Source organism: Lonchura striata, chromosome 4 (genome assembly GCF_050655825.1).
Source record: "Lonchura striata isolate lonStrDom1 chromosome 4, ASM5065582v1, whole genome shotgun sequence".
NCBI classification, from domain to species: domain Eukaryota; kingdom Metazoa; phylum Chordata; class Aves; order Passeriformes; family Estrildidae; genus Lonchura; species Lonchura striata.
The window spans coordinates 4227032-4251313 of NC_140706.1; the positions used below are offsets into that span (position 1 = coordinate 4227032).

Genomic DNA, 24282 nt, shown 5'->3' on the forward strand with positions numbered 1-24282 from the left:
AAGACTTTGGTGGAAGAATGTTCAGGTTATTGGCTTTTAAAAATAAATATTTGTGGATCATATTTACAAAACATTTCACTCTCTGTTTTTGAAGCAGTAAACAGTTCTGTTCATTTTCTATACTTTCTTTTAAAAAGATTATTGTATTTAAATGCTGGTTTTATAGTGCTCAATTCAATACAAGGCATTACTTTAAAAAGTAATAGCTTTTACTGTGTGCAGGAAATCACAAAGTTGCAGTTTTTATTTACAGTTCAGGTGGAGTCTTGCCTTTTGTTTGGAGGTGAGAGATCAGATCTGAGCCCAAATTCTCATTCCAATTCACTGAACTCCCCAGCTGATCCAGCCACTGCATCTTCTCCCAGCAGAGCTCAAGCAGGATCTCAAAACATTGAGTGGGAGAATGGGAGAATGCAGAGACAAAATCTGGGATATTTTCAGAAATATAAATCTTCTTTCTTAGACTGGTGAATTCATTCTCATTCTGGTAATACCAAGGACAGGTTTTGAGTAATTTTAAATTACTCTGCTTAGGAAAAAAAAAAAAAAAACATACTGATTCAAAAATACACTTCAGAATCCAAATGAATCATAGAATGAACCTTGAAAAATCATCTAGTCCAACCCCTCTGCTGTGAGTCAGGAAATCTTTCACTAGATCAAACCTCTGTCCAACCTGACCTTGAACGGGGCCTGCCCAGAGATGAGAATCCAACCTCAAAATGTGACCTTTGAAATTCCCAAAATACCTGAGAAAAGAAAAAAAGAAATCTCTGAGTTTATGTATTTATTTCAGCATGAAGTCTGTGAAATAAAAAGGCCCATAAAATCCATGTAGTGTAGAGCAACACAAAAAGCAATAGGAGAATTTGTTTTATATTCCTTCTATGAGGTGTTTTTTTGTTTGGTTGGGGTTTTTTAGGTTTTCTTTTTGTGTTGTTGTTTCAGGTTTTTTTTTTTTTACTAAAAACTGTGCTGTGTAAAATAGTTTGTGCTCTCTTTTAGTGACCTCTGAAGTCAGTGAGCTTTGCCACTAAACATCATAAACTTCTTATCAGGCGCAGGAGATTGGACATGATCATGATTTCTAGTCCAAGAAAGGGAAAATTGGTCTATATTCATGAATATGCTATGTAACAGGCTGCTATAAATCCAGTTGGGTTATTAAGATTTATTACAGAAGGGAAGAATCATGGTCACATTTAATTCACTGGATTCAAGGTTTACAGAAATAATCAATTCTAATAGTGCTTGTCTTCTCGTATAAGAAAAAAATATCAGCAATGATACCAAAACTAGTTAAGTCAATATAATTCAAAAGTCAATTTAAGTCATGAGGATACGAAGCCAAAAGTTCTTGTAAAATTCTGTATTCAGAATAAAATATTTTTCCACTACAGTTTTTTTCTGTTCTAAATAATTTTTCTGGGTGCAGGGAAGGTATTTTGAGATTTGATTTTATTTCTGATTGTCCTACTCTGATTTGCTTGATAATAAATTAAACTGGTTTCTCCCAGTTGAGTCACTTTTGCCCATGACAGTAACTGGTGAGAGATCTCTCACTGTCCTTATCTTGACCTTATCCTGCCCAGCTGAGGAGAGCAGTGGCATTGAAGAAAAAATGGCAATTGAATTAAGATATTTAACTCAGTGCATAATAGTGGGCCCTGTCCTTCTTAGTATTGAAAATATTAATGATACCAATCAAGAAAACATGACTATTTTTGTGTAATTTGATGTATTGATGTAAAACGTGGTGTATTTGAATTACAAAAGCATTATATACACGCAGATGCATAAATATGTGTCCCCCAGCTTTCTGTCTTGATAAAATTTGAAGTTATGTGGTATTTTGGAAACAGCTTTCAGAGGCAACAATTCATTCTTCTGCACGTTGTTGCAATTTGTTTCTGATGTCAAAACCACATTTTTTTAGAGCAGAATGATATTGGAAGGAGAGAATTTCACTAGGAGATGCTATTTATTGTAATAAACTGCTCTGAAGTTCATCACTCAAAGTGAATGCTGTTGTAGGCAATCGTTGTACCAGCCTCATTTTGTTTTTAAAAAAGCATTCTTTACCAGAATTTCTACTCTTTAGCTATGTTAAATGATTGATGGGCACTCTTCTCTTGATTTAGCAAGTCATCTAAGAAAAGAAATTTCATTTTTGAGTTTAAAAATATCTACAAATGTGTACACACAGTTGTGCACTTAAGACAATTATTTCTTTAAAGACCTAGATCTCCATCTGAAGAGAAGATGATGAAATATTAACTTTGTAAACTCATTCCTTTTTTTTTGCATGAGCATGTGAAATTAAACAGGCTCACCAGAAACATTTATCAGTACCTTGGCTGACATGGTTATGGATTTGAGGTTGTCCACTCCCTGTCCATGCCCAGCAGGAATGCAGCCATCAGGGAATGTGACAAAGTGGCCTTTCCTGATAAGTTTGTGTCATTTTCCTACATCACAGGGAAGCTTCCAAAATGACTTGGCATTTTACCTCTAAATACAGGTTAACCCCACCTAACAATTACTGTATTTTGAAGTAAGCACATTTATAAAATTATTTCAAACATTAAACTAAATTATTGAATTATAAAATTTAATTATTAAACCAATTAAATAATAAATTATTAAAAATAAAAAAAATAATGTATAATTCCCAAACTCTATTAAAATCAAGTGTTCTGTCCTTTCCCCTCCTGCTGCCAGAGAACAAGCTATGAACACACAGATATCTCAGCAGAGCTCACTTGATCTATTTAGAGTCTTGTTCTGCATCATTTCCAACTGCTGTGCAACACTGACTTGCTAAACACTTTCCTGTGGCCAGCCCTAGTCAACCCATCTGTGCTCTGTGAAGTTCTTCTGAAGGTCAAACCTCAAAGATAGTTTCAGGACCCATGCCAGAATGAGTTTACACTCTGTAGATGCACTTTTGCTCTTTATCTTAAGGCAGTCACTGAATGGCTCCAAGTGTTCAGAAGTCAGGGGTCTGCAAAGTATAATTTGGATATCCATCTGATATTCAATCTAGGGAAGGAACCCTTTCTGATCTTTTTGCAATGAATCTTTTATGTGTATGAACAAAATAAAGGAAAAATAGCTGTAAAGTAAAATAAAGTAAAAGGGTTGCATATTGTTGAAATTATTAAGGAAAAATATTAAGGAAAAAATAATCCTGCTTGTCAGCTATTAAACCAGAAGTATGATTCTCTTACTTAATCTCTTGATTTTGATCTGGAACTGAATTTCATATGAATGCTGCATAAATTTTTAATGTCTGTGTAATTATTCTTTAAATAGACAGCAGTATTTAGCCAGGTCATTATGACCAGTTTGTGACACCTTTTGTCTTGGGGAAAGCTTCTCTTTGATTTTTACATGGTTTTCCCCTTTCTTTTCCTCAATCCTTGCAACTTTTAATAATAGTTGTTAAAAAAAAATTAAAAAAAACAAGAACTCCAGCCTTTTCTTCTTGCAGCCTGTTGTTATGCATCTAGGTGTTAATTAATAGCAAAAATCCCCTCTGTTCTCTCAGGAGCAAGAAGGATATTTTCCTACCCCATGCTGTGAGGTAAATAACTTTCAATTAAAATTACCTTCTTTTACCATTGGTTTCAGGACTGAAGTGCAAAATGGGTGTGTGGATGACATGATTGAAAGACAAAATTAATGCCAGCAGTGTCCTGCATTGTTCCAAAATCAAATCTTCCCTGAGCTGAATCCCTCAACACTCACAGAAATGCTGGTCTTTGATGTAGGAAAACACAACTCCATCCTGCATTCTTTAAATGAGGAATATCACCCAAATACATTCATAATTCACTGAGTTTGTAGTGGTGAACATGGCAGTGCTGGGTGAACTGTTGGACTTGATTTTAGGGGTCTTTTCCAATCTTAACCATTCTGTGATTTCCTGACAGCTCATGAACCTCTAGAAATTCTCCCCAAAACCTTAGCACAATACAAATAGTGGAGCACAGCAGAGTTTCACAGGTTGAGTCTTTACACTTCTCTCCCACATACAAAATCATTAGAAAAATAAAGTTTTCATTCCTGTGATTGCTCCTGCAAGATAAAAAAAAAAAAAAAAAAAAAAAAAAAAAAAAAGAGGAAAAAAAAGATTGTTCACTTTATACTGGAGAGGTAATATGCATCATGGCACTACTTTGAGATGAGATACTTCCTACCCATTTCACACTTTAGAAATAATTACTTAACACAGTGCAGCCCATTTTATTCACAGTAACTTCTCAGTAATTTACTCGGTAGTTTTGAAGTGAAAAGCATCATGTGGTGTGGAAAGCTGCAGAGATTCTCCTGCTGAGCTTTAGTTTGTTTTTTTTTTAAATTTCTTTAGGTGTTTGATCATCATGGAATTGACTCACCCTTAACACTAATTGCCATACTGAAGAAAACTTCACTAAAATGTGATCTATTAGATACCAGGACTGGGAATTAGAAGTAGAGTTAAATTCCCATAGACTGTGGATTGAGTTGTTCTCCTCTTGGTGCACATCACAACCAACTAGAATGTGCAGTAGTTCCCCAACTGTTCTTGTTTTAGTGAAATCATTCATTTTTATAGTAAGCATTTATTCAATTATAATATCAAAGATAATTACAGTGGGATTATAGGTTGTGGTGTATAAGAATAGAGTAATAAATAGGAAGTGTGGAATGCTGCATTATATTAATACAGAAATTGATATCAAAGGCACAAAAGGGCCGAATTGCTGAATTATTGGAATAATACTAATTAAAATGCTGGATATCCTTATATATTATAAATAAAATTGACTTGTAACATTAAGTTTTTCAGGAGGGAAAGGATCAAACCAGATGTAGTGGTCAGTCAGCACTTCTACCACGTGCAATTAGCTTTGTAAGCATTTGTCATTAAAAGGGGTTCCAAATAGCTGCAGATGTCTGTGGCAGTGCATGATTTGCACTGAGACTTGCAAAGAACCCTGTTTGTCTTGATACAAACCATTACCCATTCCTCAGGGAAAAATCTCCAGCAGAGAGCAACTCAGTACAACCCTAGGTCTGGAGTTACCACCAGAGCCAATCTGATTGCTAATGGAAGGCATATCCAGGGTCATTTAAGAATTTCAATTCCACAGACTTTCAGTCCTTTTAAAAATGTGCACATGTGTCTCATTGGATGAATTTTCAGAAGGATCTGAATGACTTACATGGATATAAATAACTTTGGAGCTGACAAACCAAATCCAAGCCTGTTTTAATGTTCTTTGGATGGCTGATGTTCCTCTGGCACCTCTGAAGTCTCGTTCGTTTCATTTATGAACATCAGAGTGAAGGTGGTGCCAATTAGCATCTGTTTCAAATTTATTTCAGGTCTTGCACTGGAACCACAGGTTTCAGTCTGCTGTGATTTCATTTAACATTCCTTAACATTTTTTCCACTTCATTTCTTACAAGAAGTCTTTGTGGCAATCTACCAAAAGAAGTAAGTTGCTTTTAACCCCTTCTGAGGTATTTTCAGGGTTTTAGTAATGCCAGAAGATGAAGGCGTGGCAAGGAAACTTGGAAAAATAGGATAACACTGTAATTGTCACTATTTTAAAGGGCAGAGTATCAACTTTGCAGTGGCTTTGCATGTTGTATATTCACTTTCTTCTTTTCCCATTAGCTGTGAGATGGGCTCCAGTGGCGCTTTGCTCGGGAATTTCAATGCCATCATTACCAGTGGGGCAGAGTTAACTCATCACACTGCAAAGTCATAGTAATAACTCTTTCTGGAGGCATTTATGTGCTGTGCAGAGCTATTCATTCAATTACCCTGTGGACCAGGTAAGGATGATCAAATTAATTACTATCTCATGAATATAGAAGATAAAGGGCCAAATCCAATTAAAGACCCCAGAGTCTCTGAGCTCAGAATTACAAGATGATAATTTTAAGTGATTTTACCATAGGGGCACCTAGACCTGGGCTATGCATTGTGGCTCTTTAAAAAAGTGAAGTCACTTCATTCTAGGAGATTCACTGTGCTGAATAGAGTCCAGGCTCCCAATCTTCTGGATCTTAAAAATCCAATTAGGTCTGGAAGGGGAAGACTTTTTCCAGCTTTTTTTTAATTCTGTCCTGAAGACATGCATTGATAGTAGTTCTAAAATTAAAAAAAAAAAAAAATCTAATACACATAGATGTTCTTCTACCTCCTCTATTTTAATTTTAATGATTGAGGATCGCATAGGGCTTCAGTCTACTTTCCTATAATGGGGGTTCACAAATCCTTTTTTTCTTTACACCTCTGAACTTGGCTCTTTTTTACCTATTCCAGTGAAACTGAGCTGTGGTGCAGATTGTGGGGAAAGGGTCAGAGGGACTCCAGACACAGTGTCCCTCCCAGCATATCCCACCTGGGGACTCCAGGCAGGGATTTATTTCAGGGTAGGTTTGCATTTTTTGTCCTTTGGAATCTACCAAATTTGCAGCCCTGCCTTCAGCAGGAGAAGGAGTCATCCCTACCCTTCCCTGCTCCCATTTCACTCACTTAATCCAAGTCCTGCTTGAGGATTCAAAAAAAAAAAAAAATCTTTTATTCAGTGGAAATTTGGAGTGGCCATGAAAAATGAATGCTCCAATCATTCAGTGGAAATAATGGCAAAACTCCTGCTGACTTGAGAGGGAGCACAGAGAGGCTTTGTAAATGCACCAGATATCACATCAGTAAAGGTCTTTATGTATCTAACAACAAAACAAAAGCCAAAAATATTTCTGATATCTACAAGGTGAAATAAGGCCTCTAATCAGTCTGTAGAAGTGAAGCATTATTTTATGCCTAATTAGTTTGTAATAGCATTTCCAAAAGGTTTCTTTTTCTGTAAAAAAGACTGTTGATGAAAATGTCACAGAGTTATTTTCAACAGGCTTTTGCTGCAGATATCCCACATGGACATTCTGTTATTTTGTGCTGGCTTTTACACTAATGCCCTGTAATTGTGTTTCACTTCCTCTGATTAAACTGACAAGTAATTTGAATGTGTATCACTTAACACATTGATCTGAGGCAGTGGCAAGAATAGACTGTGGCTTTGCTCTGTGAAAATAGAGCTGGTCCTTTGCTCTTGAACTCTTTTGGATGTCAGGTTGGAGTTTAAAAACTCCTTTTTTTTTAAATTTTATTTTCTTTTATTTCATCCCTGTTGCCTCAGAGTTGTGATGTCCTACAAAGGAGCAAAGAAGCCTGTACTCAAAGTGAAAACTTAATTACCATAATGAGGATTGAGTTCTTTTCTTTGCTGTGTCTCCATTCATTCCAAACAGGAGCTGAAGTTGTGGTACATGTGCAATTAAAGCTCACACTCATTGTTTGCTTGAAGGTGGGGTTTTCACAGGAGAGTGCCAGAGTGAAAACCCTTCTTGCCAGGCAGGTCACTGCCCTCAGAGTCTGACACATCCCCAGGTAATTGTGGAGACTGCACAGAAGGTGCCAAGTGGGGTCCAGCACTGGAAAGCAGCAGTGCTTTCACTGGATGCAAGAAACATCACCCAAAACTATGTCAAATATTGTCTCACTGTGCACTGTAATAAATTGTTCAGAGGAAGTTGGATTATTAAAGAAAATGCACAGAGAAAAAGCCTTCCCTGGTTGGTCTGGAGGAAACTGGCAACGTAAAGGGAAAAAAAAAAAAAAACAACCTCACAATTCATTGGATAACACATTTAATCTTCTGTTATAAGCAGAAATATTGAGTTGACATTGACTTTCAGCTGCCTGCCTTGATGATCACATTTTTGATTGGACATAAACAACACTTGTTTCCTCATGGATCACCCAAGGAATATAAGCACAATGCAATTAAAAAGAAAGAAATGCAGATGTAATAGTCAATACACATCTCATCCAGATGTCTATTGCATAGTGACAGATGCAGCCAACCAGTTGAAATCCTATTTTTCAGTGATATTTGTTAATCAAAGCACTGTAACTGCAGCCAAAACAGTTCTGTGCTTCCAGAGCACAGACAGGCAACATTTGGGGGGGTTGATTTCTGTGTAATACTTGTCTTTGTGCCCTGAACAGTAATTCTGCACCTAAATAGAAAGGCAGAGTTGGAGCTTCAATATGTTAATGAGAAATGTTCATTTTATACCTGTAAATGTGAATGCTTTGATGAACCTCCAGTGGTCAGTTCATTTGTCAGAGATGCTTGTTTGGTTAAGAAGCTTCTTTGCTAAAGAAAAAAGATATAAAAGTCCATGCTGTGGAAGCCAACATTACAGAAAAATGCTGTTGTCAAATGGAGAAAATAAATCTTAAATACCTAAACAGAGAAAGAAGCCTTTGCTTGTAATCAAGCAGTGTTATGTGGTTCTCCCATTCCTTCAAGAGAGAGCTGGAAAATACTGAAAGGATGTTTCCAAGGAATGCTGAAATGTCTCAGGAAATCCTGCATTTAATTCCTGTGGCTCCTAATGCACTCTTTAGTCTAAAACCAACCAGGAAGAGAAGAGCTACAGGTGCTGTTTAAAAGTGAATAAAACATAAACCTGACATGGATATCACCCACTAAGAGCTCTGACAAGTATTTCCACTAATATGTGACAGGCACAAAAAAATATTTAGTCAATATGTTTCAGAGTTTAGATGCAAGAAGTATTGTTCATCACATGTTGTGAGACATTCTCTACTTCTCTACCTCTCTTCTTTTTTACTTGCCTGTATTGTATCAACTTTTTCACCAACAGAATTTTGACAGAAGGCACAATGTTTTGTTAATAACTATATATGACTCAGGAATATTATTATGCTTAAAATAATAGAACAGAATTTTCTCAAAAGCTTGTCTTTCAGTAGGTAAATTTTGACATTTTTTAATTTGCATAGTCCTTCACTAAAGGCTTTGATATCTGAATGGAAAGAAAAAATTGTGTACTACCTTCTTTTTCTCATTATTTAGATTAAAAGAAGGCATCCAGGAGCAATTTAAAAGCAGATTGCAATTTACAGCTGCAAAGCAGTTGGTGGTTAAATGAGGAGTTTGTAGTGGACCCTTTGCAAGTAGAAGTCTGTGAAAAAATTAGAATAATTTTGAATTCTGGAGTAAACATTTTTGACCTTCTAAATGGAAACATCTGCAAGATTTTGCTTAAATGATGAGTGGGGAGATTCTCAGCTGGTGTAAATTAGTGTGGCTTCAGTGAGGCTGATGTTTTTATAACAGTTTACATCATTCACATTTCTTTCCTCAAAAACTCTATTTTTTGTAAGCATTTAAGCGTAACAGCTTCAATTTTCTGTACCAGCATCTTCTGAATAGAAATGTGCAGTTTCCTCTATGAAAACCCTGATGTTTTCCTCTTTTGAGTAGGCATTGCAAAGGAAAAGATGTTCTTGAACTGCAAGAAATATTCCACCTGATTCAAATTCTAACACATTTTGCTATAAAATCACCCCTGAAACAGGAAGGGATGAGGGGAAACTTCCCAGACATCAGCTCCCAAGGACAGTGGGACAGAAAGGAGGATGAGAAGTTGACTTGCATGTTAACACTCCTATCCCTGCATTCCCAGAGAAGAATTCTGACTACGCACACTGCCAGTTTTCTCCAGGATGTATCAGAAATTTTCTCTCAGGGTATCAGTCTTGGCTCCTCCAGCTGCATTCCCTTGTTTCCCCCCCTTGTCAGCAAACTTCAGTTCCAAATTTTTAGGGTGATGTTTCCATCTGTCTGTTAGCTGATTAGGGAAATACAGATAAAACTGGAGGGGCTTTGCGGTTGTTTTCATTAAATTGTGGTTTCATTTCGTTTCTGTGACCCAGTTCCCTCAGCCTTTCCTCACATGGCATTCCCAGTGCTTGGATCATCCTCCTGGCCCCTTTTTGGACCTTTTCAACCTACCCACTTCTCTTTTGCCTATTTGAAAATATTAAACAATGTTGAACCCAATACTGACCCCTGAGGATCAATATTGTCCCACTTGTGACAGGCTGCCAGCTTGGAAAGGACCTGAAACTGTTAAGGTTCAATGTTGAATCTAAATTATGAAGTGTATTTCTTTCAGACAGTGGGAAGAAGGTGGATTTTTTTAGGAGCTCAAAATATCCCATCCTAGGAGGACAAGAATGTCTTGTGCAGAAGCTTGTAAAAAACATGTCTTTATAATGCTGTATTTTTTTAATTCCCTGGAAGAAAAGTAATGCAAATCACACATTTGTCCAAAATATGATCTCCAGCCTGATCTTTAGGAGGGCTGGATACTCATTGAAGCTATTAAATAGGTAGCTTAGCTCATCTAAATCAGTATTCTTTTAAGAATTAATCATCTTGTACTTCAAGCTCCCCTCCACTGTCAATGGAGAGAAGCAATCCCCTGTGATGGAAAGTACTCTGTATTAAAATAAATATGCAAGACAGATGGGTGCTCTAAAAATGCTTGTCACTATATCTTGAATATAGAAGGAGCTAAAATAACTAGATTTGATTCAGTACTTCAGAATGGTAGAATTAAATGGGATGGTCCTACCCTGAGCACTGTCACTGCTTTCTAAAATGACAGTGTGCAACATTTTAATCTGAATTTGATTAAATGACATCTCTCTTTAATGATGGCAGGATATTCTTGCCAGGGGGAAGAATTTCTTACTGCTGCATGGCTTTCACCCCTCGTCAAACAAAACCCTCAAAACAATGCATGTATTTTATGAGATAAAACGTCAGTGAGATTTGGAAGTTACACAAGCTTTGTCACTCAGGAAGTTCCCATGAGATGCCTTTTCTGAATTTTCAGTGGCTCAGAATGCTGTAAAATCCAGTCTTGGCTAGTAGCTAGAAAAGCAGGAATATGTTCTCACCACAGTGATGTTGGAAACCCTTGTTCAAAAATATACAGAATTATAGAACTATTTAGTGTATCCTCTACAAATGGAAAAGAAAAAAAAAAAATCACCAAACCCAAAATATTGCTGCCTTCATTCTCAAGAGTGAAAAAGTTCTCCATTTCATGCAGCCTCTAATAATTTTAAATGTAAATTCTTCAGCCAGTTCTTTTTATTTTTTTTTTCTTTTTTTTTGGAAGCTTAGATGCCAGTACATGATTATGGGTAAATATCAGTCAATAATAGCAGCTGCCACCTGGGAACCAGTATGATCAAGCCCTAATCCTAACTGGTGTTTCAAATACAACTGCTGCCACTGAGGATGTTTCTGGAAACCTTCGGTTATTGCCAAAAGACAAGAAGTAATGCAAATTATGCAAAATAGGAAAAAATAACAACACAAACCAAAGTAAAATACTCCCCTACATACAAGTTTTCCCACTTTGGAGAGGTTAAAAGAAGAAACTGCACATGGCTGATATTAAACATACCCTTTAATTCACCAATTCACCACTTGAAGGCATTCAGATATTGTGGTGATGTGGCCTGCATAAAAAAACATACATAAAATATAACAAGAGAATGTTCTTCAACTGTTAATGGGTAGAATTTTTATTATTTCCTTATTTTATTATGTACTTAGTTTTAATTATGTACAGACCTAGATAAAACTTGCTTGGATGCAGGCCAAGGATAAGATTTGCACACCCCAGGTACTGATACTGTGTCCAGCTCATGGTTCATTTTAATTTTATTGACTTTATTTATTATCTGAGATTGCAAGGAGGTGGCTTCCCCAGGCTTCTCCATAGTTGTAATTATTCATGCTACCCTGGAACCAGATAGACTCAGTGGTCACAAGGTAATTAAACACTGCTGAGAGCAATTGTTTTATTTAAGGAGAACTTATAGCCTGTATCATACATTTATGAGCAGATTTCATGAGTGGCGTTCTAGAACTGAGTATTTCTGTGGAAGGAAGGGGCTGTAATTCAATGTTTTGTTGCAAAGCAGCCACGTGCTGACCAAGATGGGATTCCTCTGCCTCCACAGCGGGGTTGGCAACAGGAAAAGGGGGAATTCTGCCCCTCTGCCCCCTTGGGTGAGACCCCACCTGTAGAACTGACCCAGCACAGGAGGGAGATGCTGGGGCAAGTCCAGAGAGGCACCAGGATGATCAGAGGGATGGAGCAGCTCTGCTGGGAGGAGATTTGGGATTGTTCACCCTGGAGAAGAGAAAGCTTTGGGGTGACCCCATTGTGGCCTTCCAGTGCCTGAAGGGAACCTGCAGGGAAAAAGGAGAGAGAACATTTACAAGTGATGGAGTGACAGGAGATTGAGGAATGGCCTCACTCTGGCAGAGAGCAGGTTTAGATCAGATATTTGGATGAAATTTCTCCCTGGGAGGGTTGGGAAGGCCCTGGCACAGGGTGCCCAGAGAAGCTGTGGCTGCCCCCCTGGAAATGCCCAATTTCAGGTTGGATGGGGCTTGGGGAAACCTGGGATGGCGGAAGGTGTCCCTGCCCATGGCAGGGGGTGGAATGAGATGGGCTTTAATGTCCCTTCCCACCCAAACCATGCTGTGATTCCATGATTTCTGCTTTTTCCTTTTTCTTTGGTGCCTCAACCTTTCTCCTTCGCCACCACATAAACAAAGCTCTAAAGACCTTACTAAACAACCTTTTTTTTGTACAAAATTATCTTTTCTTTTCTTTCTCCTGATGAAATAAATTCATTATTAAGAGGACATGGGAACATACAAATTTTAGTTCCCCAGTAGGGGTTTCTATAGCAAAATGAAGCTGGAAATTGGGTGACTGCAGAGCCCCCGATGCAGTTCCTTAGAATAAATTCTAAAACCAAAATAATTTATACGAATAAAACTATGATAAAATCACTGAACTGAGTACAACGGTAATTCACGTTCATACCCCACTCCCAAAAGACTTCTTAACACTCAATCTTTCCTTAAACTTATTATTTTAAGAAGTCTTCTTCAGCTCATCTCTAGAGGAACAATGCAGATTTTGTTAAACTTACTTTCCTGACCCACGTCCATAGAAAATTGATAGAAATTACAATTTCCAGTGAAATTTAGTCTCTGCTTCTCCTGGAATATATTGTTTAGACTTTTCCTGACCCAAAATAAATTGTCTTCTATCAGAAGGGGGCTATGTATTGGTATGTTTAAACCTAGATTTCTGCTTAAAAGCACTGATGCAGCCTATGCCTGTTGTTCAAAAATGTTTTTTCTTTAGTACTAAGCTTCTCTTCATCACTTTTAAAAGGGCTATTGAACATTGGCATAGTTTTAAAGGAGTGATATTCAACGTTTAAAATAAAATATTAGGACAGATACATTTTTGAGCAGCAATTTACGCCATAATAAAACCTTGTGATATTGAAGTTCTGAATAACCTGTAAATAATGGAGCCTTCTACCTAGGGGATGATGAAAATATAAAAATAGATCAGTGTTTGGTAGCTTTTGGATCAATAGATAATCTTTCCAGCTGTCTCCTGGAGGCTAAATTACTTGAAACAGTAGTGAGGGTGTCTTGGACATGCAACACTTGATGTTTGAAGAGATTGAGCTCTCCTAGATATTTTGGCTTACATCTGAAGCAGCAGAGAAAAAAGAGGAATGTCTGAAAATGGTGGTTCCAAAACATCTTACATAGATTATTGTTATTAATATTGTTTCTGTTTAATTGAAACCCTGAGCTTCTAAATTATGAACTTTAAAGGAAAACAGTGTTCTCTAACAATCACTCCTTTAGTTGTGATTCACATTGGGTTTTTGTCTATGACATTATTTTGTAGCCTGCAGCTGCCCCACTTTTTGTGTATTTCTTGGCACTCCATTCCCTTCTTTTATAAGTTACCATTGTCAGCCTTGTTCATCTGGCATTTTTTTAAAATAACGTGCTCAAAGTATTGCCTTTGCTTCTCCAACAGCTCTAAGTGATTCTAACTTTTCCATGCAAGGATATTCATTACAATAACATTTGTCTTTATCATAAATAATTTTGGTAGTAGTAATTTCATCTGTTTCATGTGCTGAAATTTGATCTCTGTGACTTCCTCATTAGTGGTATCTGGAATTATTAAAAACCAACAACACAGTTCCAGTCTGGAGCATCTTCTTCCAAGGTTAAACACATCTAAAATGCACTGAGTCTCTGGGCTGATTGGCCTGACTGTCCTTGTCTTGGTTCTGTGATATTCTCTAGGGTTAGGAAAATGTCCTGTTAAGTACCTCATGCTGATCAAAAGAGTTCTGTAATGAGCAAATCGTGGGATGTAAATGTCCTTAATATATTTTGGGAGTTTAATATTTTACTCTAACAGTTTAAACTGTAAAAAGGAAAAATGGAAGGAGAGGGAAAGGTCTTTGTAAAAAGGAAAACCAGTGCTATACCTTAGCAGAGATCTTTCTAGCTTTCAGCAGATGCAGAAATTTCTCACCATCCTTGAGTGCATTTTGTTCTTATTTTATTTCATTTCCTAACCAAATGAAGTAGAAATTCCCTATGTAAATAAATGCAGTTTTACTTGTAAGACTTTTCAGACTTTGATATAAATGACTGTGTTGTCTTTATTGTTCAGGTAATACTGTTGACACTGGTTGAGACTGTAGGAATTTTCTGGAGTAAGAGAACAGTCAGTGCCTTGATTTCTTCCAACTTTTCATCCATCCAGACATGGATGTGTTGAGAAACTGCACAGCTTCTCATGTCAAGTGGCAAATCAGGCTTAAAAACACTTGAATATGCTATTCAGGGAGCTGGATCTGACATTGAGTGACCTGGGGGGGAACTGCAGCCTTGGGGTAGAAATGCAGTGGAAAATTCTCTCCTGACCTGGGGGAGTCTGTAGCATCACAGCTCCTGGTCAGAGCCTGTGAGAATTGGCTCATCCTGAACTGAGAATAAATGAGATGGGCAGGGAAAAGCTCTAAGAAAATTAGAATGGAAGCAACTCAGACTGAGAAAATTGTTTGAAAATATCTCGAGTACAAGCAGTATGCAAATGCTGGTAATGGTCACAAGAAATCAGGGACTTGATTAATATATTCTCCTGTTGCAAAGTTCTCCTCATTACACTATGAATAGATGTAATTCTGTCCATAGGAACTTGAATACAGATATTTTGGCATTCAAGGAATTCTGTGCCTTTCTCCTCCTTCTCTTTTTAACCCAATGCCAGCAGCAATTTTTACTTCCTTTTCATCCCAAAGTATCTTTCTTCCCTTTGCAGAGAAAGATTAACAGAGAAATGGCAAATGGCTCAATACCAAGCTTTTTCATTTTTTCAGGAAACCAATAAATTCCTTTCTATCCCTTCTAAGAATGAAGGCCAAAAATTTATCACAGAGCAACAATAAAATAAGAGTATTTAAGGACTTAAATAAATAAACTTTAATAAACTTATATTTTCAGCACAGAGCAGATGGTGTTTGACAGACCTGCCTGAAGCTATGTAGCATCACATGCCATGCTAGTTATTTTTCAATAATTTGATTTACTAAACAAATTTCTTTGAAATCATATGGGGAAGAAGGGGATTTGTATACAGACTGAAAGGGGGTTTGTATACATTTTATAAGTAACAGGTGAAGGTCAGTTAAAATTCCTGGATAGGTAAAAATGGTGCAGAATAGGAGACTTCAGCCATATTTGTGTGAGTTAATAAAATATTGCCATTGAGAGAGCTCAACTGGATCTCTTGTTTTGGTTTAGTTTTCCAGCACATCCCATTTAGCATCTCAGGCAGCACTGAGGCACAATTTGGGCAACTGCAGGCAGCAATGTGGAACAGGCTTTGCTCTGCTTTGGAGGGACAAGGGACTGGCCAGATGGATATGGACAGTTTGTGTTGTGTGGCCTAAGGGTCACAGAAGGGTTCCCAGTTGTTTTGTGCTTCACAATAGGATGTACCTTAAGGGCCAGTTTATATAAACACTGTTTATTTAAAACTGGAGTTGAAAAGTTACCTGATGGATTTGAAGGGAGGCTTAGGAGAGGTGCTGGATTTAGGCTGCCATGGATCTGCTCTCTGTGAGAGTTTCCACCTATGAGACATACCCAGATTAAGAACCTAAATTGTAAACTTTGAGGTCACTGTCAAAATTTCTACTTTTTTTTCCAATGTCGAGGAGCCTTTTCCTCTAAATGGTGCAGTTTATCAAACGCTTAATTCATTTAGTGTCACTGTATCCCATAGCTGACTACCCTGGAAGGATTCCCAAGTTCCTGCTCAAGGACAACTTTCTGACCCCCTAAATGAGTGCCAAGCATTAATTGCTTGACCTCACCATGTTGGTGGTAAATACAAAATATATCTGCCCTGCATGATAGCAATGAAGAGGAATTGTGAACCACTTGTTTTATTTGAGACCTGTAAAATCCCTGTGTAATTGTCTTGGTGTTTGCTCTTTGATTATTCACATTTGTTAATACTCACAGGAATTTTAGCCTGTTTAGCAAACTATTCTCTGTTTTTATTAAAAATAAGGAAAGAAAAAGTGCCAAAGAAAGGTTATCTTTGCCCTAAAAAAAAAAAGTCTTGACATGTCTTCTGTGGTTATGGATCTTTCTAAGCCAGTCCATTAAAGCTTAAATAATGAGAAGGAAGAGAAGAATTTAAATAATATTAGATTAAAAATAAAGTGTCCCAGAACATGAATGTCTCCAAGGAAACCTGGTTCAGCAACTGCACAGCACACAGCTGCAGTAATTTTCTTTTTTTCTAAGTTTTCCTAGACTATAACTCTGTAGTCTAACAAACTAGAACCTGGCTGAGACTGGCTTATCTTGCAGTCCCTGCTGTACCATTCCAACAGGCAGGAGAGGCTTCCTGAACCAAACTTTTCTGCCTCAGCTTTATTGTGAAATTTCAGCTTGAAAAACAGGCTTGACTGTGTGCACATATGACACCTGCTGTCTTGAACAAAACACCAGGGGCTGAATTTGGGACATCTAAATCCAAAAGCCTGTGCTGACATTGCTCAGGCTAAAGAGAAGTGGTTCTTCAGCTGGGGACCAGAAGAACTCAGTCAAAGGATGAACACAAGAAAAGTGAGATAAAAATATCAGCGGGTGACACAGATGCCTCCTCTTGTGTGATAGCAAATTCTTTCTCTCTCTGTTTTCTGGTGTCAATTTGTGTGATTAATTCTAGAATTTGTAATGGATCCTTTTTAGAAAGCTAAGAGGTAAATTTATGTTTTGTATTAAATTCTGGTGGCACTTGATATTGTTATGTTTGAATTTCTAAATAAAAAAAAAAAGGAGATGGGTTTTACAGGTTTTTAAATGATCATAAAAGCTTTGGCCTTGTGTCATAATTAGAATTACAGGCAATAACAGAAAGCAGGCATTCTCTGGAATGAATGCCTAAAGCAAAGACTGGAACAGAGGCCTCTTGCCAATGTAGGGCTGATAACAGTGCTGTACATGTGAGAGGTATCATTGAAAGGGTGTCTTTAATCCCCATCCCACCCCAAAAGTGACTTCTCAATAGCTCCCAGAAACGTGTGCTATTAGGCTCAGCTGGAGAGAGAAAATTGCTCTTAATCATATGCAAGGAACAATTCTAAATAGAAGGATTTGAAAACAGCCTTGGGAAGGAAAGAGTACTGCCAGAAAGAATGGAAGATCATTTTGATTCTTGATGAAAAGCTTTCAAACGGAGTTCAATGTGCAAAAGATGTGACAAATCTTTAGAGAAGTAGTTTTCTCTTAAGAGAAAGGTAATACAGCTAACAAAATCATTTAATGTTTTTTGTGCCATTGAACCTGAAAACCATATTTTCCCCCCATTGGTTATGAGACACAAAAGGCTTTTTTTCCCCCTTTTTAATCTTCGTGAGGAGTTTTGCTTTGAGACTTCCTGCAGGAAAGTGTTTTAAGTGGAATTCTTCTTTATACTGAACCTAATGTCTGCCAATATGATTCCTGTTACAGGCGTAGGGACCATTTTCCTTCTGTCCTCAAGCTGTGTTGCTGCTTATTATCATGTTTAACATTCCCAGTGCTTGGCAGGATGGAGATTAGAAACTCTTAATATTCATTTTATAGTGAAAGGTCTTGCCAGTTTTTTTTGAGTATTAGCTATAATATATGCACATAATTTATTGGTGGAAAAGTTCTGAACTCTCCGTTGAGTCACCTTAATCTTTGTTCTTATCACTTTAGGATTGTTCTAAAATAGTCTTCTCTGCCTCCTGCACATAAACACGTTAAAAACATTACTTTGGAAATAACAACTTGATGGTAGCAAACAAAAAAGCTGCAATAATTTCCTTTGATGAATCCTACTGTTTTTTAAAAAAAGTTTATATTGCCTAGAGGATTTTTTCTCTAACTCTAAAATTTTGGGTTTTTAACAGACTGGAAGGAAAGAGAAGGGAGACCCACTCAACATTGCCATTGACAAGATGACCAAGAAGACACGAGACCTTAGGAGACAGGTGAGCCCTGCCTTTGCTAATGTTTCCTGATTTTCCAAGAAAATCATTGCTTTCCAACTTCAGACTGGTTTTGCCACATGAAAAGGTGTAAAGAATTGGTGTTCTCATTTAGATATGACCCTACATTGCACATGACATTAACCAAAGTAGCAGCATTTCCTGTAACAAAAAATAAAAAAAAAGGGAGAAGGAAATGCATTCCAAGTGCAATCCCCAATGGTCTTTCCATGTGGGAGGGGAGGCAGATTGTCCAGACTTTCCCTGCCTTGGCAGCTCAAAAACCCCAGTCATAAAAACACTGGCATATGTGCTTATTTGTGTTTTATTTGAATACTCTCACTGGAGTAACAGGAAAGATGAGCAGAATATGAAAAGGAAAAATTGTAAGAGTAAAATATATTCAAAGAGAACTTCCAAGGTGCTGGATTAAATAAAGATCCTGTGAAAATACAGGCAGTCATAATAAATAACAATTTTGCCAGAGAGGTGGATGTCCCATCCCTGCAAACACTCAAGGCCAGTTTGGGTGGGTCTGAGCAATCTGATCTTGTTGAGGATGACGCTGCCCATGGCACTGGGAAGTGAACCAGATGACCTTTAAATGCCCCTTCTAACCCAAATATCCTATGATTTTATGAATAACTGAAAAACCTAGATTAAACCATAAACTTAGGCTTTCTTGTATTACATTTATCTTTTTTTTTTTTATTGTGATAAGAAAGAAAGATTAATTCAAAAACCTTGAGATGGAAAAGAAGTGAAAAGAGATTGGCAACCAAAAGGGAGGGATTTCTCTTTACACCTTCAAGTTTAGGAAGGACAGATTGCCTCTTTTTAGCTCTTTTTTTCTCCCTTTGAGATGACACCAATTCTGCATTTTTATACAGATTAAATAATAATAATAGTAATAATAATGAAAATTCTACCTGGCCCCTGTGAAAATGATCCCAAATCCAGAAAACTGCCAAACCAAGTAAAGATTTAAATGTATCTTCAGGCCCCTATCTGCAGCATGATGGTTTTGGAAAGAGTGGCCCCTGTAGGCATTTTGAAATCAGTGCTCTGCACTGCTAAAACTCAGCTCATTTCAGCTCTTGCTTCTTAACCTTTAGCAGACGTGTTTGAAAATCATCTTCTCAGAGCTTATTTTGCCAAATAACAAACCCATTGCAGTGGACCTACAGACAATATGAATCACTGAGTCTCCTATATAAAGCCTGGCATCACATCTGCTGCTCAGCTAATGACAGAAGAAAGATCTCTGCTGTTCTGACCTCCAAATTTGTGGGATCCTCGTCTCTGCAGTGGAGCTGGGACCATGTGTTGCCTCCCACCTCTGTTCTCACTGCTTCAAGGAAGTAGCAGACTAACACATGAGTGAGTTCTGTGTGAGGCTCTCAGCAGTTGCCTGAATTACTCATCCCTAAAGCCAAATTTACTCTGAAACGTGATATAAAAGTGGCACCTGTCTCAATAAGCTGTGTGCTTCTCATGTGTATCCATCCTTGTGCGATGTTCAGCCTCAGAGAGGTTGGAACTCTGGATGTGGGAAAAGTGAAGCACAAATATTGTATTTTCCTCCTTGGATATGAGGCTTTTAGTACAGTTTCTGATATTTATGGCAGTTAATCACGTAGGTATAATGTTTATTAAATTGTGGCAGTTGCTAGTAAACTAATCAAGATTAAATCATAATTGTGCTGGGTTTTGCACAAACGTAGAGGAAGATGGAGTCTGCTTTCAACAATGTGCATTCTGACTGTAAATCATAATCCTTCAGAATCATGATCAGTGTTCTGCTTCATCACATTAATATAATCAGCAGAGTAGCTGTGTGTGGCTGCCCAGACCTACCTGCTGAATTCCAGAATGTGAGGGTGTCACTGAGGGCTTCCTTTGATGGCATGAAGATTCAGAGGAAATGAGCTGCAGTGAAGGTTACAGAGTCCCACTGCTTCAGTCTTTCTATTCTGGGAAAAATCATTGCAGAGACAAACAGCTTTGACTATCATCATGCCTTTTGTCTTAATGGATCCCCTTTAAAACTTGCTTTTCAGACTTTGGATGTTTACTGTTAACACCATAAAACTAGATAACCTACAGAGGCATTTTGGTGATGAAAAATACAAATATAGATAAATAGATTTTTTTTTTTCCAATTGGTAGTCAGGCTCCCTTGCAAATCTTCAGTATTCACCCATCTAAGACTGATTTTTCATTTTCTCCCCAGGTCACTTAGCTCTTTATTTCTGATATTTGATTTCATTATCTGCATAACATTCAGACATGGGAAATTATTGTGGATGGAACACACGGTGCTAAAATTCCGCCTCACGATTCACAGACACTTCAATATTTCTTATTCTGATGGAATTACCTCTTTTAAACTTATCATTTCAACTCTTCTGAGAATTGAGAAAGTATTTTGGAGATCTAATTATATGTCTTACTAAAAACTGCCGGTAAGAACATCAAGCTGAGTCAGACTGAGCAAGTTCTTGGAAGCAAACACACCTCACCAGCCCATGGCTTACTGCTGCCATTCCTCACTGGATTTTCGTGGAATCACAGGGTGGTTTGGGTTGGAAAGGATCCTAATACTCATCCTTATCCAACACTCTGCCATGGCAGGTACATCTCCCACTGTCCCAGATTGCTCCAAGCCCTGTCCAGCCTGGCCTTGGACACTTCCAGGGATCCAGGGGCAGCCACAGCTGCTCTGGGCACCCTGTGCCAGGACCTGCCCACCCTCACAGGGAATAATTCCTTCCTAAAATCTAACCCAGGCTCCTCAGTACAATTTTAACAAGGAGCTACTGGAGAAGGTGCAGCAGAGGTCACAAGGATGATGAAGGGTCTGGAGCATCCCCCTCATGAGGAGATACTGTAGGAATTGGGCTTGTTTAGTCTGGAAAAGAGAAGGGGGATCTCATCAATCCATACAAATATTTCCAAGGCAGGGATCACAGGATGGTGCCAGACTCCTTGCAGTGGTGCCCAGTGACAGTACAAGGACTAATGGCCATGAACCAAAGCACAAGAAGCTTCACCTCAATGTGACAAAGAACTTCTTTATGTTGAGGGTGGCAGAGCACTGGAACAGCTGCCCGGGGCAGGCCGTGGAGTCTCCCTCTCTGGAGACCTTCCAAACCCACCTGGACACATTCCTGTGTCACCTGCTCCAGGTGACACTGCCTTGACTGGATGATCTACAGAGGTCCCTTCCAACCCTAAAATCTCTGTGATTCTGTAACCCTGCCCTCTGGCAATTAAAGCCATTCCTGCTGTCCTGTCACTCCATGCCCTTTCCAAAAGTCCCTGTCCAGCTCTCTTGTAGTGCCTTTAGGCACTGGAAGGTGCTAGAAGATCTGGAAGCCTTCTCCAGGCAGAATCAGCCTTTCATTTTGAACAAGCTGGAGAAAGCACTGGATCTGATAAGAAGTTGTGCCAATTGGCAAGATTGGGGATCTCTTTTTCCCACTGATATGTAAGACTGTAGTTAAAAAAAAAAAAAACCAAACAAAAAAGAAAAAACCCAAAAGGTAACAAAGGCATTTTCCCCTGTGTGGTACAGCAAGTCAGACCAGCAGTGGGTGCTGGTTGATTCCAATTATTTTGTTAGCTTTTCCTCCATAGGAGGAAAGAGAAACACCAACCCAAGAGTTCAAATGCTGCAGGTAACCCCAAAGCATCAGGCACACCTGACATTTTCAGCCTCACAGCTCTGGGGTGACACTGAGAAAGAGGCAGGCAGGACCCACCAGAGGGTTTGGTCACAGCACCTGGAGGTGCAGCTCAGCCTGGAGCTGCATGAGCAGAGCAGCAGCTGCTGGGCTGAGCAGCAGCACTGCTGGGTGTCACCAGCACTGCTGGGATGTCACCAGCACTGCTGGGTGTCACCAGCACTGCTGGGATGTCACCAGCACTGCTGAGCTGCCACCACTGCTGGGATGTCACAACTGCTGGGATGTCACCAGCACTGCTGGGTGTCACCACCACAGCTGCACTGTCACCACACAGCTGCACTGTCACCAGCACTGCTGGGTGTCACCACCACAGCTGCACTGTCACCAGCACTGCTGTCCCTCCTGCTGGCCCTGCTGCCACCCCCATGTCCTGTTCCAGCTGGCAGCTGAGCTGCTCCGTTCTGCACGAGCCACTCGAGGTGGAATAACCAAAACCATTTGTTTCACCTTAAACGCCTCCCATCAGTGCTGCCATTGCAGAGCCTGCCTGGATTGTTTCAGTTTTGCCCAGTCGAGGCTTCCTGTGCCTCCAAGTGGAAGGAATTGGAAAGAAATAAGATTTCTTTTTCACCACCAACTCTCAATTTATACTGGAAATTATGCTTTCATACAGCTGTTAAGGGGTATTCATCCAACTCCTACAGACTGAGGTTTGTGTTATTACTAAAGCTGCTTAGAAATACTGTGTGAAATAAATTCTCCACAGAAAATTATAATTTTCTTAAAAACTTGAAAACTTGCAGAAATTATCCAGAAATTTAATTTTTAAAATTAAAAAAAATTATATATTAAAAAAAAAGCTTGAGAGTGTTGAAAAGTCTAGTGTGGATTTTTCCCAGTAGTTTCCAGTATTCATTTTGAAAGTTATTATTATTATTATTATTATTATTTTATTTTAGCTTATACTTATTATTGATTAACCAATTTATTAATTTATTAATTCATTTTTAGTTTAGCATCACAAATACATATATTTACACATGAATAATTATTAAAAATTAAACAGTCCTTTTTACAATGGCCAAGGAGATTTTTCTTTGTTTCAAAGAACTTTGCTAGGTTTTAAATTTTCATATTTTATCTGAAAGTAGAAAAAAAGAAAAAAAAAATTAAAAATACTGTATTTTTCTTAGTGTGGGATTCTACTTTTCCTTGCAGTTTTAGGCAACAAAACTTCATTAAAACATATATATTAATAGGAACTGTGGAGTAAAAAATCCTGAAATATCTGCATTACCAGTTGCATTTTGCTAAATACTTTTGAACATTTAGTTCTGACATCCTGGGCTTTCACTTTAATGGAATGAATGCCTAATAGAAATTAATCTTACTGTTGGAAATCTAAGTTTGGGTGTGCAAAATACAAACATATTTGGGTGCATCAAAATGGATTTTTTGCCACCTGATTATAGTTTTGTGTCCTTTATGTGTTGTTGGGTAGAATCCAGCTCAACCTTTTGGATGGGTACACAAAAAGCAGAAAAATATCAACATTCTCTTAGTGGCTACATACAGCTAGTAGCCAAGGTGTATGTATATATATATATATATACACATATATATATGTATATATATATGTATATGTATATATGTATATATATTAAGGAATATAGAAAACAGAATTCTTCACACCACTGTGAGGCAAAACATTCCACTTCAGCACTTGTTTGTATCAAAAATTACTTCTCAGATTGTCTTTTCCAGACAGCATCCTACAGACCTCTGAGGAATCCATATTTTGTAGACACAGGACTGAAAACCAAAATTGTGAACACCTGAATTAATAAAATTCTGCTTTCTCTAGCATTGTACTGTTTAGGGCTTTCTACAGCAATAATCTCAGGTCCTTGATTCTCACATTTCCTCTCATTTTCCCAGCTCATTCCTCATTACCTGAGGCTGATTTGTTACTCCAGGTGAATGCAGAGAATGATGGGCTGCCTCTGGCTCCTGCTCAGCTGGTACCTGTGTGGGTTCTCTGGCCAGCCACTTTCTGACTTCACAGAACCAAGTTCCCTCCACAGGACACTGATTTGGGTCTCTCTTTTCCTACACAGACAGTTTTCCTTCCAACTCCAGCTATTCACCATCTTTAAGACATTTTCTCTCTGTCAGATGGTATTAAAATTGGCCAAGTGATTAATATGTGTTTGAAAAAAAAAAAAAAAAAAACAAAAAACGCAGATTTATTATTATGAG

General features: G+C 38.1%; 1 protein-coding gene across 3 annotated transcripts in view; it reads left to right on the forward strand.

The window, feature by feature from the left end:
- CTNNA2 (catenin alpha 2) overlaps positions 1-24282 on the forward strand; it is a 475172-nt gene that overhangs the window by 331722 nt on the left and 119168 nt on the right. For all 3 annotated transcript variants that reach the window (XM_021535749.4, XM_085578480.1, XM_021535753.4), the window contains exon 8: positions 18257-18337. In XM_021535749.4, coding sequence (XP_021391424.1) covers positions 18257-18337 — 81 coding nt within the window. The remainder of the gene's footprint in view (positions 1-18256; positions 18338-24282) is intronic.